The 16,655-nt window shown below is 37.6% G+C and overlaps 1 protein-coding gene across 2 annotated transcripts; it reads right to left on the bottom strand.

The window, feature by feature from the left end:
- Positions 1-230: 230 nt before the first annotated feature.
- On the bottom strand, positions 231-11,415 carry LOC117334746. Of its 2 annotated transcripts, none has more exons than XM_033894539.1 (4): positions 11,219-11,415; positions 2,664-2,797; positions 1,569-1,688; positions 231-731 (listed from the first exon to the last, which is right to left on the bottom strand). In XM_033894539.1, exons 1-4 carry the CDS (start codon positions 11,357-11,359, stop codon positions 434-436), a joined length of 693 nt encoding a protein of 230 aa, XP_033750430.1. In that variant the 5' UTR covers positions 11,360-11,415; the 3' UTR covers positions 231-433. The 2 variants fall into 2 exon arrangements, with proteins under 2 accessions (XP_033750430.1, XP_033750431.1); XM_033894540.1 differs by lacking the exon at positions 11,219-11,415 and adding an exon at positions 8,961-9,239.
- Positions 11,416-16,655: the final 5,240 nt, after the last annotated feature.

The following is a 16,655-nucleotide window of genomic DNA, read 5'->3' on the forward strand; positions in this document are numbered from 1 at the left end:
CCGCTATTCCGTTGCTAGTCTATAAAGCTTGTAAATAAAGATTAAAAAAATCCATGTTAGATTTGTAAATGGTCCCCGGATAACTTTGACATTACCTGGAAGTCTTACCTTACTAATGGTTTTAGAAACGATGTCCAGCTGATTTTGGACATTGCCTTACCTTACTAAATATACATCGTCGGATACCCACGGTTGATTGCACAGCAGTACATAACGTGTTAACTGTAGCGTAGCGTAGTGCAACGACACTGGATACCGACGATGATCTTACTACTGCAATAACAAGCGGTATCCGGCTAACTTTGCCATTGCCTGGAAGTCTTTGGACACTGGCTGGAAGTCTTGCGTTACTTAAGGTTTAAGAAATGGTGAACAGTGACTTTGGACATTGACCGGAAGTCTTACCTTGCTACCGATTAAGAAGCGGTATCCGTTATCTTTGGACATTGACAGAAAGTCTTACCTTGCTACTGGTTTTAGAAGCGGTGACCAGGTGACTTTGGACATTGACCGGAAGTCTTGCCTCACTTACTGTTTTAGAAGAGGTATCCGGGTTACTTTGGACATTGACCGGAAGTCTTGCCTCACTTACTGTTTTAGAAGAGGTATCCGGGTTACTTTGGACATTGACCGGAAGTCTTGCCTCACTTACTGTTTTAGAAGAAGTATCTGGCTGACTTTGGACACTTACTGGCCGAGGTTCATCACTAGCGTCATTGCTTGTAGGGAAACTGATACAGATATTTCATTAAAGTCTCAGCTTTCGTAATAACATTAAAACATTGTTATACAGGCATATGGAAAATCACATACAATGTATTTTTTTATCACGAAAGCCACTCTAAAAGAGTTATGAGAGACTATAGATATTTGAAAATAAGAAAAAAATGATATAAAAAAAAATTATAACATAAGGTTAAAATATCAGTCTCCAGAAAGTTAAACAATTCTATTGTATATTAAATTTCTTCGGCGATTAAGCAAAGAAAATTGATATTATATATATATTTACATATATTCATTTCACACAAAAATAGAGAATAGAAGATATATATGATTAATTGTGTAAAAATATGAATGGAAACTTTGCATATTCTATATGTTTGTGTGCTGTCTGAGAGGCCCCAGGTCACATGACTAATGGCGACTAATGCCCATCCTGTCAAGGACAGGCGATTTTTGTCATCTCGGACACATGTCCAGTTACTAGATGTGAACGAAACATGATGTTGCTCCTAATGGCTAGTGTGGGCTATCATGGTCAGATATCACGTATTGATACCACCGTGATACCTATACTGACCGCTGGTCAGCTTGTTCTATCACTAAACTGATGACAATCGCATGAATCATTGGTTATATTTCATACTCGATTTTCGCAATGCTCACATACATTAAAAAGCATCAACATTGGATTTTATTTTAATTCAATTTCAATAAATGCTTGATCTGAATTCGTTTGTCTGATTTTGACGGAATGTATGACACATACTACATACCATTTTCCCATAACCCGGCTATATATATATATTTTTAAAAACATTTTTGAAGACAGCGGTATAACTTACGTGTTGTTATGCTTAGGTGAACAGGATTCTTCGAATTCTTCGTTAATTTCATCTTCTGAGGTTGTTATGCTAGCACAAATTTCCTCCAAACTTTTACGAATTTCTTCAAAGTTCTCAGATCTACGAGAGATAAAGACGTCACAATGCTACAGAAACTTGAATTATTTTTGGAGACAAATCACAGAAAGGTTTGTCTCACATGAACATGACATGATCAAAATCAAAATCAGAGGTGTTTTATTTCTGCATCAACTTAAGTTGAATAAAGCACATGCAATCAAAATTTTGTAATTAAGAAAAATACATTGAACTTGTTTCGTAACTTAACTTTACGATGACGTAGACCTATTTCGGCGTGTTGTTCCATACCACATGGATCATATGTGATACAATATGAGCGTTTAGCCTTTACTGAGCAGTCAAGTGAAATAATTTGATTCAGGTCTAAAAATCTTCTCTGTCATTAAATGAAAATGACAAGGTCACGCTACTCTGACATAGAGTCGTCGTAAATGTGTTTATTAGATTATATTTTCAAGCTCATTTCCATATTAGATATGGCACATCTTCAAACATATGAAAGGGTTTTCTATTTGTTGTAGAGATACGAAAAAGTTTCTTTCCGGGAAAGTACTAGTTTTATTACTAAGATACACTAAAATATGGTGTTTCGTTAGGGCAAAATTTCCAATATCGATCTTTCGATCTTAACGCGAAGGAGCGAAAACACGATGGCGAAGGAGCGAAAACACGATGACGAAGGAGCGAAGAAGCGAAAATACGATGGCGAAAGAGCGAAAACACGATGGCGAAGGAACAAATACACGACGGCGAAGAAACGAAGTTCCATCGCTCATTCGCCATCGTGTTTTCGCTCCTTCGCCATCGTGTTTTCGCTCCTTCGCTCCTTCGCCATGGTGTTTTCGCTCCTTCGCTCCTTCGCGTTTATGTCAAAGGAGCGAAAGAGCGATATTAGATTTTGCCCTAACGGAATGCCATACTAAACCAATACCTTTAACAAGGACCGTGGGATTAGGAATATTTGTGAAATGACCATGTGGTTTTTTTAGCAACAAACCGAAACACAACCTGTACCTGAAAGTACTTCCGATGTCCGACATCCGGCAAGCATCCGGGCCCTCGCTGATGGTAGACGAAGCGTTGTCATGGTTAGCAATATCTCTGACATTTTCATCTGATACACGAGAAGCTGGTAGTTGAAACACGTCCTGTTCAGAAGAAGCAATTACTGTTTTTCAATAATAAGTTAATTAACAGGTCCTTATACAACTATCGAAATTTTATGAACTTTACCTAAAGAGGTTCTGCGAATTTTCTCTCAATACTCGTACCACATGAACATATTTCGTAGTTTCTATTTTTCCTGGATTGCCTTCTGTAAGTTATAAGCTTCCAATAACCTGTGTAATATCAATAGTGTATACAGTACCGGATCCAAACGATGACGTAACATTCCGCTATACAGACGAGCTACGATTATCAAGGCTGAAGTTCGTGTCTAAGTTCGTGGTATGAAGTGATTTGTTGATATTTTCAACTTATTTCAATAAATAGGCCTTTCATTTATACATTCCACTATAGATGTGCCTTCATCAAAAATAATAATAAAAAAAAAAATCCGAAAATATGCGGGAACCAATTTTGAAGCATTTAACTGCTTTCATATTTGGTTCCTATCAATGACAATCGCGCTGGAGGATCATTACACGAACCGCGCCTTTGTAGTCTTGAGTTTTATTTTCCTGTTCGCGCCTTTTCCAGGGAGGGAACCAGACAGGACACAACAACCAGTTTGACTCACTTCATTTGAATTTTCTGGATCAATTGTTTTTCTTTGGATTTTATCTAATCTTACTGCTATGTCCAGCGCGGAGGATCTGTAACGACCAGCGTTAATATTACTTACTTTCCAATTAATCTCGTAATAAAACATTTCTAACAAAGGGAAGTCTGACTTTACGATGACTCTTATTTGAGTTCGGCGTGGTTTTCAATTGCTATTGTTATTTTCTCATGAGTTGACGCTTTGGTATACTATAATTAGACTTATATTTGTGGTAAAATGTCTTCTACGCTGTCATTGATGTGTTATTTTATGTTGAACGACACTAACCGTAGAAGTACATGCGATGAGTACATTCACTCATGACTGGTTGGATAATTTATTATCTTGATGGTCTTCGGTGAGGGCTGATATATCAACTTATATCAAACACTTTCTTTTTTTATTATAAGACTTTAAATGTCACGTGCCAATTTCTTTAATGTACATGTACATAACGCACTAGAATAAAAAAAATAACAAAAAGAACAGGGAATGGCATTGCGTTCATAAAGCCGTAAACGGAATAAGACAGCTGTTCATTGCGAACTTGTGTATATTAGCTAATCCTATATTACTCATTTATTATATAAAAGTAACCATACATACGGGCATGAATTGTGGAGATCTATTTTCTATAAAAAGACCGATAGGCATCTTTAACTGACCAGCCTTAATAAACATTTAATGATGATAAACAATATAGATATAGTTTTAGATCAACTCTGGTGTTGTTAAAATTAAATCAAAATTTAACATTGTTTTAATTGACAACACAAAGAACCGATCCTGTTATTAAAAATCACACGAAAGGCGAGCGTAATCTCCACTGGGCTACTCAGCCTCTCGTGTGTTATTTAACTATATTGCCTAATTTAAATGTCCACAGGAAAGCATTAAAAAATTTAAGAAAAGATCTTAAAGATTTTTATTTTTCTTAAAGCAAACAAGTTTTCAAAAAAAAAAAAAAAAAAAAGTTAAGAAACGGAACAAGATATCAAATAAATAACGCAACTATCCAATAAAACGGATGCGGAAAGGTAAACCAAAAATCTATAGCGTGTACATTGAATAACTTCACAGGGACGAAATCTAAATCCAAGCTGTATATATTCAGGATTATATTCATTCTTTTTTATTCTGTTTTAGACAATGTTAATTACTCTCTAGTCCAAATTATTCTGTAGGTAGCTAATGCTAGTCCGAATGATTCTGACTATATGTTCGATTTAATGTGAATTCGGACTAGAGAGTACTGCCCCTACACAGTACACCGCTGGTAACTGACAGCCACGTTCGGACTAAAGAGTACTCCCCCTTCACAGTACACCGCTGGTAACTGACAGCCACGTTCGGACTAGGGAGTACTTCCTCTGCACAGTACACCGCTGGTAACTGACAGCCACGTTCGGACTAGAGAGTACTCCCTCTACACAGTACACCGCTGGTAACTGACAGCCACGTTCGGACTAAAGAGTACTCCCCCTTCACAGTACACCGCTGGTAACTGACAGCCACGTTCGGACTAGGGAGTACTTCCTCTGCACAGTACACCGCTGGTAACTGACAGCCACGTTCGAACTAGAGAGTACTCCCCCTACACAGTACACCGCTGGTAACTGACAGCCACGTTCGGACTAGAGAGTACTGCCCCTATACAGTACACAGCTGGTAACTGACAGCCACGTTCGGACTAGAGAGTACTCCTTCTACACAGTACACCGCTGGTAACCGACAGCCACGTTCGGACTAGAGAGTACTCCCTCTACACAGTACACCGCTGGTAACTGACAGCCACGTTCGAACTAGAGAGTACTCCCCCTACACAGTACACCGCTGGTAACTGACAGCCACGTTCGGACTAGAGAGTACTCCCCCTACACAGTACACCGCTGGTAACTGACAGCCACGTTCGGACTAGGGAGTACTCCCCCTTCACAGTACACCGCTGGTAACTGACAGCCACGTTCGGACTAGGGAGTACTCCCTCTACACAGTACACCGCTGGTAACTGACAGCCACGTTCGGACTAGGGAGTACTCCCCCTTCACAGTACACCGCTGGTAACTGACAGCCACGTTCGGACTAGGGAGTACTCCCCCTACACAGTACACCGCTGGTAACTGACAGCCACGTTCGGACTAGGGAGTACTCCCTCTACACAGTACACCGCTGGTAACTGACAGCCACGTTCGGACTAGGGAGTACTCCCTCTACACAGTACACCGCTGGTAACTGACAGCCACGTTCGGACTAGAGAGTACTCCCCCTACACAGTACACCGCTGGTAACTGACAGCCACTTCGGACTAGGGAGTACTGCCCCTACACAGTACACCGCTGGTAACTGACAGCCACGTTCGGACTAGGGAGTACTCCCCCTTCACAGCACACCGCTGGTAACTGACAGCCACGTTCGGACTAGGGAGTACTCCCCCTTCACAGCACACCGCTGGTAACTGACAGCCACGTTCGGACTAGGGAGTACTCCCCCTACATAGTACACCGCTGGTAACTGACAGCCACGTTCGGACTAGGGAGTACTCCCCCTTCACAGTACACCGCTGGTAACTGACAGCCACGTTCGGACTAGGGAGTACTCCCCCTACATAGTACACCGCTGGTAACTGACAGCCACGTTCGGACTAGGGAGTACTCCCCCCTTCACAGTACACCGCTGGTAACTGACAGCCACGTTCGGACTAGGGAGTACTGCCCCTACACAGTACACCGCTGGTAACTGACAGCCACGTTCGGACTAGGGAGTACTCCCCCTTCACAGTACACCGCTGGTAACTGACAGCCACGTTCGGACTAGGGAGTACTCCCCCTACATAGTACACCGCTGGTAACTGACAGCCATGTACGTGTGTGTATATCATTGATAATTTACGTATGTTTGATGTCCTGTATATTGTTTGTAATGTCTGAGAACTGTCCAGTGCTGTCGCTATCAGTCGGCATTAAGTGAATAGTGTACTTACATGACCTTGTACCTATATAAATAGTAACCAAATTGTTGCCATTTCTCAACGATAACGTCAAACTTCTTTACAAAAGAAATATTGGTCCAAAGATAGAAGGCAAAGTTGTTTCCGTTGGATTGGACGAGTATCTGATTGTAAATGTGTGATTGTATTCACACTAGAACGGGGGATATTCGTGTATTTTGATCACATTACATAATATCAAATTCACGTAACATTCATTCAGAGAAATACACTTTGGATTTTGAATTATCATAATTCTATGCATTTTAGCTGTTACAGCTGTTTAATACTTTAACTATAGAAATATAGACTTTTGACCCGGTTTATAATTCACTCCGGGGACTAAAACCGTAACCCACCAATAACAGAAACCGAGGAGACACCAAAAGGAACGGCAACAATAGGCACACAAGAGATACCAAACTTACGACAAATACATAGTTTAAGGCCGGTATCCACGAATCTCTTATCAAGGGTGTTCTTATAGTGTTATCACACAGAAATGTCATTAGTGATGTTATACTGACAACGGGCGAACCAGTTTTTACTGTAATCTTTCAAATACATAACGTCAAGTAGAGAACAGCAAGTTCGATTTTCTATAGACTTTGGCTTGTCAGACGAAATTCTAGAATAGAGACAATAGGTAAGGTGTTCTGGAACAGAGACAATAGGTAATGTGTTCTGGAACAGAGACAATAGGTAAGTTGTTCTGGTATAGAGACAATAGGTAAGGTGTTCTAGAATAGAGACAATAGGTAAGGTGTTCTGGAATAGAGACAATAGGTAAGGTGTTCTGGAACAGAGACAATATGTAAGGTGTTCTGGAACAGAGACAATAGGTAAGGTGTTCTAGAATAGAGACAATAGGTAAGGTGTTCTGGAACAGAGACAATAGGTAAGGTGTTCTAGAATAGAGACAATAGGTAAGGTGTAATAGAATAGAGACAATAGGTAAGGTGTTCTGGTATAGAGACAATAGGTAAGGTGTTCTAGAACAGAGACAATAGGTAAGGTGTTCTAGAACAGAGACAATAGGTAAGGTGTTCGGGAATAGAGACAATATGTAAAGTGTTCTTGAATAGAGACAATAGGTAAGGTGTTCTGGTATAGAGACAATAGGTAAGGTGTTCTGGAACAGAGACAATAGGTTAGGTGTTCTGGTATAGAGACAATAGGTAAGGTGTTCTAGAATAGAGACAATAGGTAAGGTGTTCTGGAACAGAGACAATAGGTAAGGTGTTCTAGAATAGAGAAAATAGGTAAGGTGTTCTAGAATAGAGACAATAGGTAAGGTGTTCTAGAACAGAGACAATAGGTAAGGTGTTCTGGTATAGAGACAATAGGTAAGGTGTTCTAGAACAGAGACAATAGGTAAGGTGTTCTGGTATAGAGACAATAGGTAAGGTGTTCTGGTATAGAGACAATAGGTCAGGTGTTCTGGTATAGAGACAATAGGTAAGGTGTTCTGGAACAGAGACAATAGCTAAGGTGTTCTGGAATAGAGACAATAGGTAAGGTGTTCTAGAACAGAGACAATAGGTAAGGTGTTCTAGAACAGAGACAATAGGTAAGGTGTTCTGGAATAGAGACAATGGGTAAGGTGTTCTGGAATAGAGACAATAGGTAAGGTGTTCTGGTATAGAGACAATAGGTAAGGTGTTCTGGAATAGAGACAATAGGTAAGGTGTTCTGGAATAGAGACAATAGGTAAGGAGTTCTGAAACAGAGAAGATAGGTAAGGTAATCTGAAACAGAGACAATAGGTAAGGTGTTCTAGAACAGAGACAATAGGTAAGGTGTTCTGGAATAGAGACAATAGGTAAGGTGTTCTAGACAGAGACAATAGGTAAGGTGTTCTGGAACAGAGACAATAGGTAAGGAGTTCTGAAACAGAGACAATAGGTAAGGTGTTCTGGAATAGAGACAATAGGTAAGGAGTTCTGAAACAGAGAAGATAGGTAAGGTAATCTGAAACAGAGACAATAGGTAAGGTGTTCTAGAACAGAGACAATAGGTAAGGTGTTCTGGAATAGAGACAATAGGTAAGGTGTTCTAGACAGAGACAATAGGTAAGGTGTTCTGGAACAGAGACAATAGGTAAGGAGTTCTGAAACAGAGACAATAGGTAAGGTGTTCTGGAATAGAGACAATAGGTAAGGTGTTCTGGAATAGAGACAATAGGTAAGGTGTTCTGGAATAGAGACAATAGGTATAAGGTAATCTGAAACAGAGACAATAGGTAAGGTAATCTGGAACAGAGACAATAGGTAAGGTGTTCTGGTATAGAGACAATAGGTAAGGTGTTCTGGTATAGAGACAATAGGTAAGGTGTTCTGGAACAGAGACAGTTCCCTGCATTACCCCTGCCATACACATTGAGCCACAATTAAGGAAAATGTTAATAAAAAGGTAAGTTCATATTCCAATGTTTTATAATTAAATGGAAAAGACAATGCAAAAAATGTAAATACAATACAAAACTTAATTCCTGGAATAGAAAAGTCGCGTGACGTCAATCACCGACACGGGGTTATGTTTTGTAAGTAAATTAACATACCTGATTTCCAGAACACTTTGCAACCCAATCCATTATTCAAACTTAATGTTCAAATATTGAGGATATGCACATGATTTTAGAGAGAGCCATTGTCCAGGCCTGAATAGTCAGTTGGTTTAGAGCCTGCTAGCATGTTTTTATCAAGACGAATGACCGGGACCTCTCTGGTCAAGTGGCGCTAAATGACACGGTCATTTATAAATATATTGGAAAAAACGTTGGCGTGGACAAAACACATCACTCAGTAGGCTCCTAGTCCCTGTCCAATTACTGTGTCACGTGATCATTCGTTTTGGTGCCGCACGTGAATTGAAGTGGGCACGCATTAAATACAATATGGCGAATTAGTAAAATGATATTGTCTTATCTGTAAAATTTGCAATGAAAGGAGAAAAAGGGGTATTAAAGTCGTTTTATGCTTTTATATGTGATAACACGAGGTCCCCTAACATATAGACGTCTTTTTTATGTTTGATTAATTGTGCGGTCAACATAAGAAAACTCATGTCCGGCCATGTCCAGGTAGTTCTGTTCTGTGTCAGCTGTCAGGCTAACATACACTGGCCATTCGGACACTAACGCATTTCTGCTGTTCTGCTGACCACGCCATTAGTGTTACCGACATCATTTTTGCCTCCGTATTTTGTGACTCAACCATTAATTCTCGCCGATTGAGACACGACACCATCCAATCAATGATATCTGTTAGGAGTTAACGCCCCTTTTCCATCTGATTTGGATGCTATATATAGACACGCGTCTCAGAATGTAATAAAATATTTCTTACGAATTGTAGATATAAAATATGTCATTTGTAAGAACAGGCTGACAGGTAAGTTATTAATAATTAACATGATGGCACAGTTCTGTTACTGTACGGGTTTTATTTTTTTCCTATGTAGGTAAAAAATGCCCGCTAAATATAGACATTTTGCAGATCTGTTTGACTCATCTTTCATACCAGCTTTCCTCTCCCTAATGCCTCGCTTGAAGCTGCCTTCATGACTTTCGCATCTGTGAGGAAGACTTTGGGCTTTGTGCTCTGGCTGAGATAGTCTACTTGCTGGGCGCTCAGCATTTAGGGTCAGGAAAATCGGAAATCTTATCCCCGAAAGATTTCAAAATTTGATATAATCATTTCATTTTCCGAAATTTTTGACCCCCTTCCAAAAAAAAATTCGGCTCGCGCATACGGTTTGCATTACCACTAAATTACCCCCCCCCCCCCCCTCCCCTTTTCAAATTCCTGGATCCGCGCCTGTAAAAGGCTAAGTTACATCAATCATGTGCGTGTTATGACGTAATAATTGTTATCATTGGGACTTTGACAGTTTACCGTCAAAATGACTATTTTACCTAAAACCACGTTGTTGGTAATTAATAACTTCAACAGCAAATCATGGAGGAAATGTAAACATTGAACTACCGTATCATGACATTATAAAAATACTATATAAAGACAGTTGAATGCTTTTAATCGCTTTATGCATTGAATAAATGACGCCACCTAGCGGGAGAGATATCGTCCTTTCCGAAAAAATTGTCATCCGTGAACCTCAACATCTCACCGACTCTTCATCACACCATTACCAAGTTTTGTTAGTTATATTAATAAATAAGTATAAGCGGGAATATATATCAATGCTATTTACGAGTAATTGTAACTAAAATATGAATTTTAAAATGCCCCCTTAGAAGAAAACATGCCCCATCTCAAATAAAAAAAACAAAAAAAAAACAAAAAAACCCCAAAATAAACCGAGATAATCAGAACACAAATCGATTCAAATAAATTCGTGTTAAGTGAGTAGCAGGTCTTAACTCATTACCGATTCGTTGTAATTATGTATTCAACCAAGACTATCGATTTTCCGCAGCAGCACTATCATGTTTGTTGTATACATGGTAGATTCGCTACGCAAATTCTGTTATTATATAGATATACAGATTGTTACTTTTTGTGTGTGATTTTTTTAAAGGAAAATACCGAGTCAATTAGTGTGATTATCTGATAGAATCAGTTATGATTTATAACATATCCCTAGAATGCTGATCCTGACGTCATTATAAAATTATGACGTCATAATCATATATTTTGAGATTATTTAAAGATACTGACAGATGAAAGTGAGGATTTATCGAAGAAACAACAAGATTTACATTGTACATATTGAACAGTTAGATCATGTTTAAAGATCGCATTCATTATGCGGTGACATCATTCATTTTTTCTCCAATCCTATTCTGTTCTCGTTTACCTGGATTTGAATCACTGAAGTATCCTCTAGTTCCTGTTGACAGTATTCAGTTTCCTCTTGGACGAACATGCCGTCACAAACTCCGAAAAAGAAATCGGTTCCATCTGTACTTCCTGTCTCCGAGTCAAAAGAAGCATCCATGTCACGGTTTCCATGTCCGGGATTTGATCATCTTTGGAATGAATATCAAGACTCGGACCTCAGCCCATACTGTGGCATCTGGCGATCATAAATCCAATATCAGGTCAAGCCTACAGGCGTAAATGGCAGCTGTTAATTTAGGCATGAAATCGAACTGACCATGATCAGTGATAACTCGAGGTCCATAGTGCTAACTACATACTGACAGGTAAAAACAGTTATCCCCAAACCTCCACGGTTAGAGATAGATCGATTTAAAGTAACAAAAACTGATTTATTTTATTCAGTTTTTTTATATTCATTTACTTATCCGTATTGATACTCCCCAAAATAACGTTTTCCATGTTTGTAACACTTTAAGTCTACAATATTGTCGATAGACGAACCCTGATATATTGTATATTAGGTACTATGTGACATGTAATGTACCAGAACCGGTAACTTATCCAGCTGAGGACGATATTTCTGCTGTATCCCTTAACCCACAGATCATCTATACGAGTCTCAGTAGAGAAACAATTGTCTTCCTGTCTTCCTGGGGATGTGGCTTACTCTTGATTCATATTCATTTTTGGTAAAATTGTTTATTTCTGTCAATGTATATTGAATCATGTGGGTGACGACGAGAAGAGTTTGTGATATTTATGTCCGATATATTTTTGTTGATAACAAATATATGTTGAAATAAAACGCATTTTTTTGTAATACAGATTTGAAGATTACAATTTGTTTACTGGGAATTAAGGAGTCAGGCCAGGGAAGAGTCCATCGTTGTCATAATTACAGTAATACAATACTGAACAGTTCACAACTAATGTATGGGGTTCGATTACCAGATCCGACGTGAACAGGTACTCCAGTTTACTCCCACAAAATGACCTCTCGTGCACTTCCATTCGATCCAACAAGATTGCAAAGTCGATATATATCTTGTTTGGCAATTTAACTATAATTACATACACTGTTCAGACCTTAGCTCAAATGTTATCTAAGGGTATCTCCTGTTATAGTCGTATATCATAATCTGGTAACACAATTAATCAGAGGTTATTCTTCCGGGTCATTGGTCACGTGATCTTATCGCCTGTCTATTTATGTTCCTGTCCGGACGGCCTCCAGCGAGGCATATGGCGACAGGTACATATCCATCATCTGTTTAAGTGATGAAATAAACAATATATTTGGAATAATTTATTAGTGAAATTTTATATTAGAAATAGAGTTATCTATATTTCAATCTGATTCCGAGAAAATGTCAAACGCTCCAAGCTCGAGTTTGGCTTTTGGGAATAGAGCTCTCCTCCACAACATGAAACATTTTTCAATATTATTCTTCTTCAATGTTAGAGAGAACGGAAACCACATATTGTGTATGGCTCATTTCTCTGACTGATGTTCATCTGTATCACAAAATTTGTCTTGCCAAACGTTAACCTTTTTTTTTTCAATATTATCATCATCATCTTGATGAGATAGAGATATGTATATCTTAACAGTCAAGTTATTTTAATACTTCGGTAAATTAATTAAACACGTGTCGTGTAACGTGGTTGGAAAGGTGAATTCAAACAAGTAATGGTCGTGTTCGACATTTCATGTAAATGATACCACTTGCAAAAGTTCTTCCTATTAAAGTTAGTAACACTTAGAAGTTCTTAGTAAGTTAGTTACACGTAGAAGTTCTTAGTAAGTTAGTTACACGTAGAAGTTCTTAGTAAGTTAGTAACACGTAAAAGTTCTTAGTAAGTTAGTAATACTTAGAAGTTCTTAGTATGTTAGTAACACGTATAAGTTCTTAGTAAGTTATTAACACGTAGAAGTTCTTAGTAAGTTAGTAACACGTAGAAGTTCTTAGTAAGTTAGTAACACGTATAAGTTCTTAGTATGTTAGTAACGCGTATAAGTTCTTAGTAAGTTATTAACACGTAGAAGTTCTTAGTAAGTTAGTAATACTTAGAAGTTCTTAGTAAGTTAGTAATACTTAGAAGTTCTTAGTAAGTTAGTAACACGTAGAAGTTCTTAGTAAGTTAGTAACACGTAGAAGTTCTTGGTAAGTAAGTAACACTTAGAAGTTCTTAGTATGTTAGTAACACGTAGAAGTTCTTTGTAAGTTAGTAACACGAAGAAGTTCTTAGTAAGTTAGTAACACTTAGAAGTTCTTAGTATGTTAGTAATACTTAGAAGTTCCCAGTAAGTTAGTAACACGTAGAAGTTCTTAGTAAGTTAGACACTTAGAAGTTCTTAGTAAGTTAGTAACTCTTAGAAGGTATTAGTATGTTAGTAATACTTAGAAGTTCTTAGTAAGTTAGTAACGCTTAGAAGTTCTTGGTAAGTTAGTAACACTTAGAAGTTCTTAGTAAGCTAGTAACACTTAGAAGTTCTCAGTAAGTTAGTAACACTTAGAAGTTCTTAGTAAGTTAGTAACACGTAGAAGTTCTTAGTAAGTTAATAACACGAAGAAGTTCTTAGTAAGTTAGTAACACTTAGAAGTTCTTAGTAAGTTAGTAACACTTAGAAGTTCTTAGTAAGTTAGTTACACGTAGAAGTTAGTAAGTTAGTTACACGTAGAAGTTCTTAGTAAGTTAGTAACACTTAGAAGTTCTTAGTAAGTTAGTAACACTAAGAAGTTCTTAGTAAGTTAGTAACTCTTAGAAGGTCTTAGTATGTTAGTAATACTTAGAAGTTCTTAGTAAGTTAGTAACACTTAGAAGTTCTTAGTAAGTTAGTAACACTTAGAAGTTCTTAGCATGTTAGTAACACGTAGAAGTTCTTAGTAAGTTAGTAACACGAAGAAGTTCTTAGTAAGTTAGTAACTGTTAGAAGTTCCCAGTAAGTTAGTAACACTTAGAAGTTCCCAGTAAGTTAGTAACACTTAGAAGTTCTTAGTAAGTTAGTAACACGTAGAAGTTCTTAGTAAGTTAGTCACAGAAGTGTTTAGCAAAGACTCCGAATGAGCTGTAATTTAGATGTGGAAGACGAATATCATTCTATTATGAGATGCAGGAATTATCATAATCTGATGGTAAAATACATAAAACCATATTACTGGTGAAATCCGTGTACAAACTTATATTAAGTGTTGATAATATTTGTGATCTTCGTTAACTCGCTAGATATATATTTGAGGCACGAGTGATGTATATTATGTACATTTGTTTATCGACAGATGATGATGATGTTTATTAGCTACTTTTTGGCTATATTGTATGTAATCATCTGTCATGTATGTACTGTGTATATATATACTGATAAACCGTAAGGAATTGAATTGAATTGAAGTTAGTTACACTTAGAGGTTCTTAGTACAACATTGTAACTCTTCTGAATGTCATTAGGAACACGTTCTCTACACATCCTTTTGAAGATACCTGATACATTTATATATATATAGTTTCTCAAAATAAGATAAGACGCATAAACCTTGAACTCTTCAACATCAGTCGCTTACCTCGATCTGTACTTACAATTAATCTATTTGATTAGCTTGATTTCAATTTCTCTATGGTCAATTTACCATTTCTAAATAGCAATATCCACTTCTACTACCTACGATGTTTACATATCCAAGTTGATTGGATATTCAAGGACTTGTTCCCATTATTACATGTACCATAGGTGCTTAGCACGTTTATAAGTCCAAGACCGATTATAGACTATTATATAGAGAAAGGTCTGGAACTCCTCCATCTTGCAAAACATTGTCAATTTCAAGTCGACGGCCATCTTGCCACTTGCCATTCAAGATTTGTAAACCGTGATTTCATTGGTCGGCTATTGGCAGTGGCAAGATGGCTGTCGACCTGACACTGATATCTGTCGATGCAGTAAACAACCATGGGGAGCACGAGAGGAGAAATCGAATGAAGTGTTGGACAAGTAAATAAGTTTGTTTTGACCTCATATTTGCTAACACCAAACCCTATAATTGTAGACCGTCACGTTTTTTGTGTAGCGAATAGACATTTTTGTTTGAAAAAATGTTCTCGGTCGTGTCCGACTAAAGAAAATTAATTCCTTTTCAGAGTTTCGAAGCTGCGCGTAAAAGAAATAGAACATTTAGGTATGATTTCTTAGTATTATGTTAAAGGTTACTATCTTAACGTTTGATTATGACTATCGCCATCGAAAAATCTTTTCTGGTAAAATTTTGACGACACTTTGAATGAAATTGACCCATTTTTGCAGGATGGAACAGTTCCAGACCTTTCTCTATATATTAGTCTATAATCGGTCTTGGACTTAGAAACGTGCTAATTAAGCACCTATGCATGTACGAACTTAGGCATAGATAATTAACACACGTTTTCGAGAGATGCAGATTGATGATAAACATGGGAAGTCAATAGTTAATTGGTCAATATCGTGATCATATTCGAAATTACCTTATGCGATAGGTCAGAAGGTTTTTACGCTTAATGATACGTTTAGTGGTTCCGTTGTCACCACAATAGTTCTGATTTCTTTTTATATGACGTAACGCAGATTTGACCTAGATTGATATGGCGATTGCTGTAGATGAAGCACGTGGTATTATTCTCCTTGAATTTTCTTTTTCAATCTGTATTTATGTTCGTTTTTGGCCTCCTCTATTCGATTTTGAGTTGTTATCAAGGTTTCGTTATTTCATCTGTGTTTTTTCATGTCTTTTTATGATGGATTTCTACAATTTTGTGAAGGTTGACACTAAATCATATGCCAAGAAATGTTAATTTGACCATTCCCCATTTTAACTCAGATAAACAGTATATTTACAGTTATGTGATCGCACAACGTTCCTCGCTGTGCGATGTGCGCACGATGTGCGATCTGTGCGATACGGATCGTGCAGGAAAATGTGCGCACGATGGGCGATTGGTATCGTGGTCGATATAAAATGAGGAACGCCTCATCTAATTATTCAAACGTGTGGAACGATTGTAAAAGATATACAACGATTAACATTTTATGAGGCAGCTAATTACCATATTTTTGGTGAAATATATGCAATAATTATTAGGAATGAAACTAAAAACCGATGTATAGTTAAATAAGTTATCTAAATGATTATTAAAGAACTTTATATAATTTGCTAGGACGTCGTCGAGGACACCACTAGGCCTTGGCGAGTCGAAGAAATGTGTATTCAGCGAGATTATATACAGGCTATTTAATTTATTAGGATTTATTAGGAAACATTATGGACGCAGGCTGAAAGCCTCTATACCCATATCCAGTAAATTACAAAGAAATAATAATTAAATAATATCAGTCCGGTGCAATGTACATGTAGCATTTGGAGATTTTTGTTCTTTATATA

The sequence above is a fragment of the Pecten maximus genome, chromosome 9 (genome assembly GCF_902652985.1).
Source record: "Pecten maximus chromosome 9, xPecMax1.1, whole genome shotgun sequence".
In the NCBI taxonomy this organism is placed as follows: Eukaryota; Metazoa; Mollusca; class Bivalvia; order Pectinida; family Pectinidae; genus Pecten; species Pecten maximus.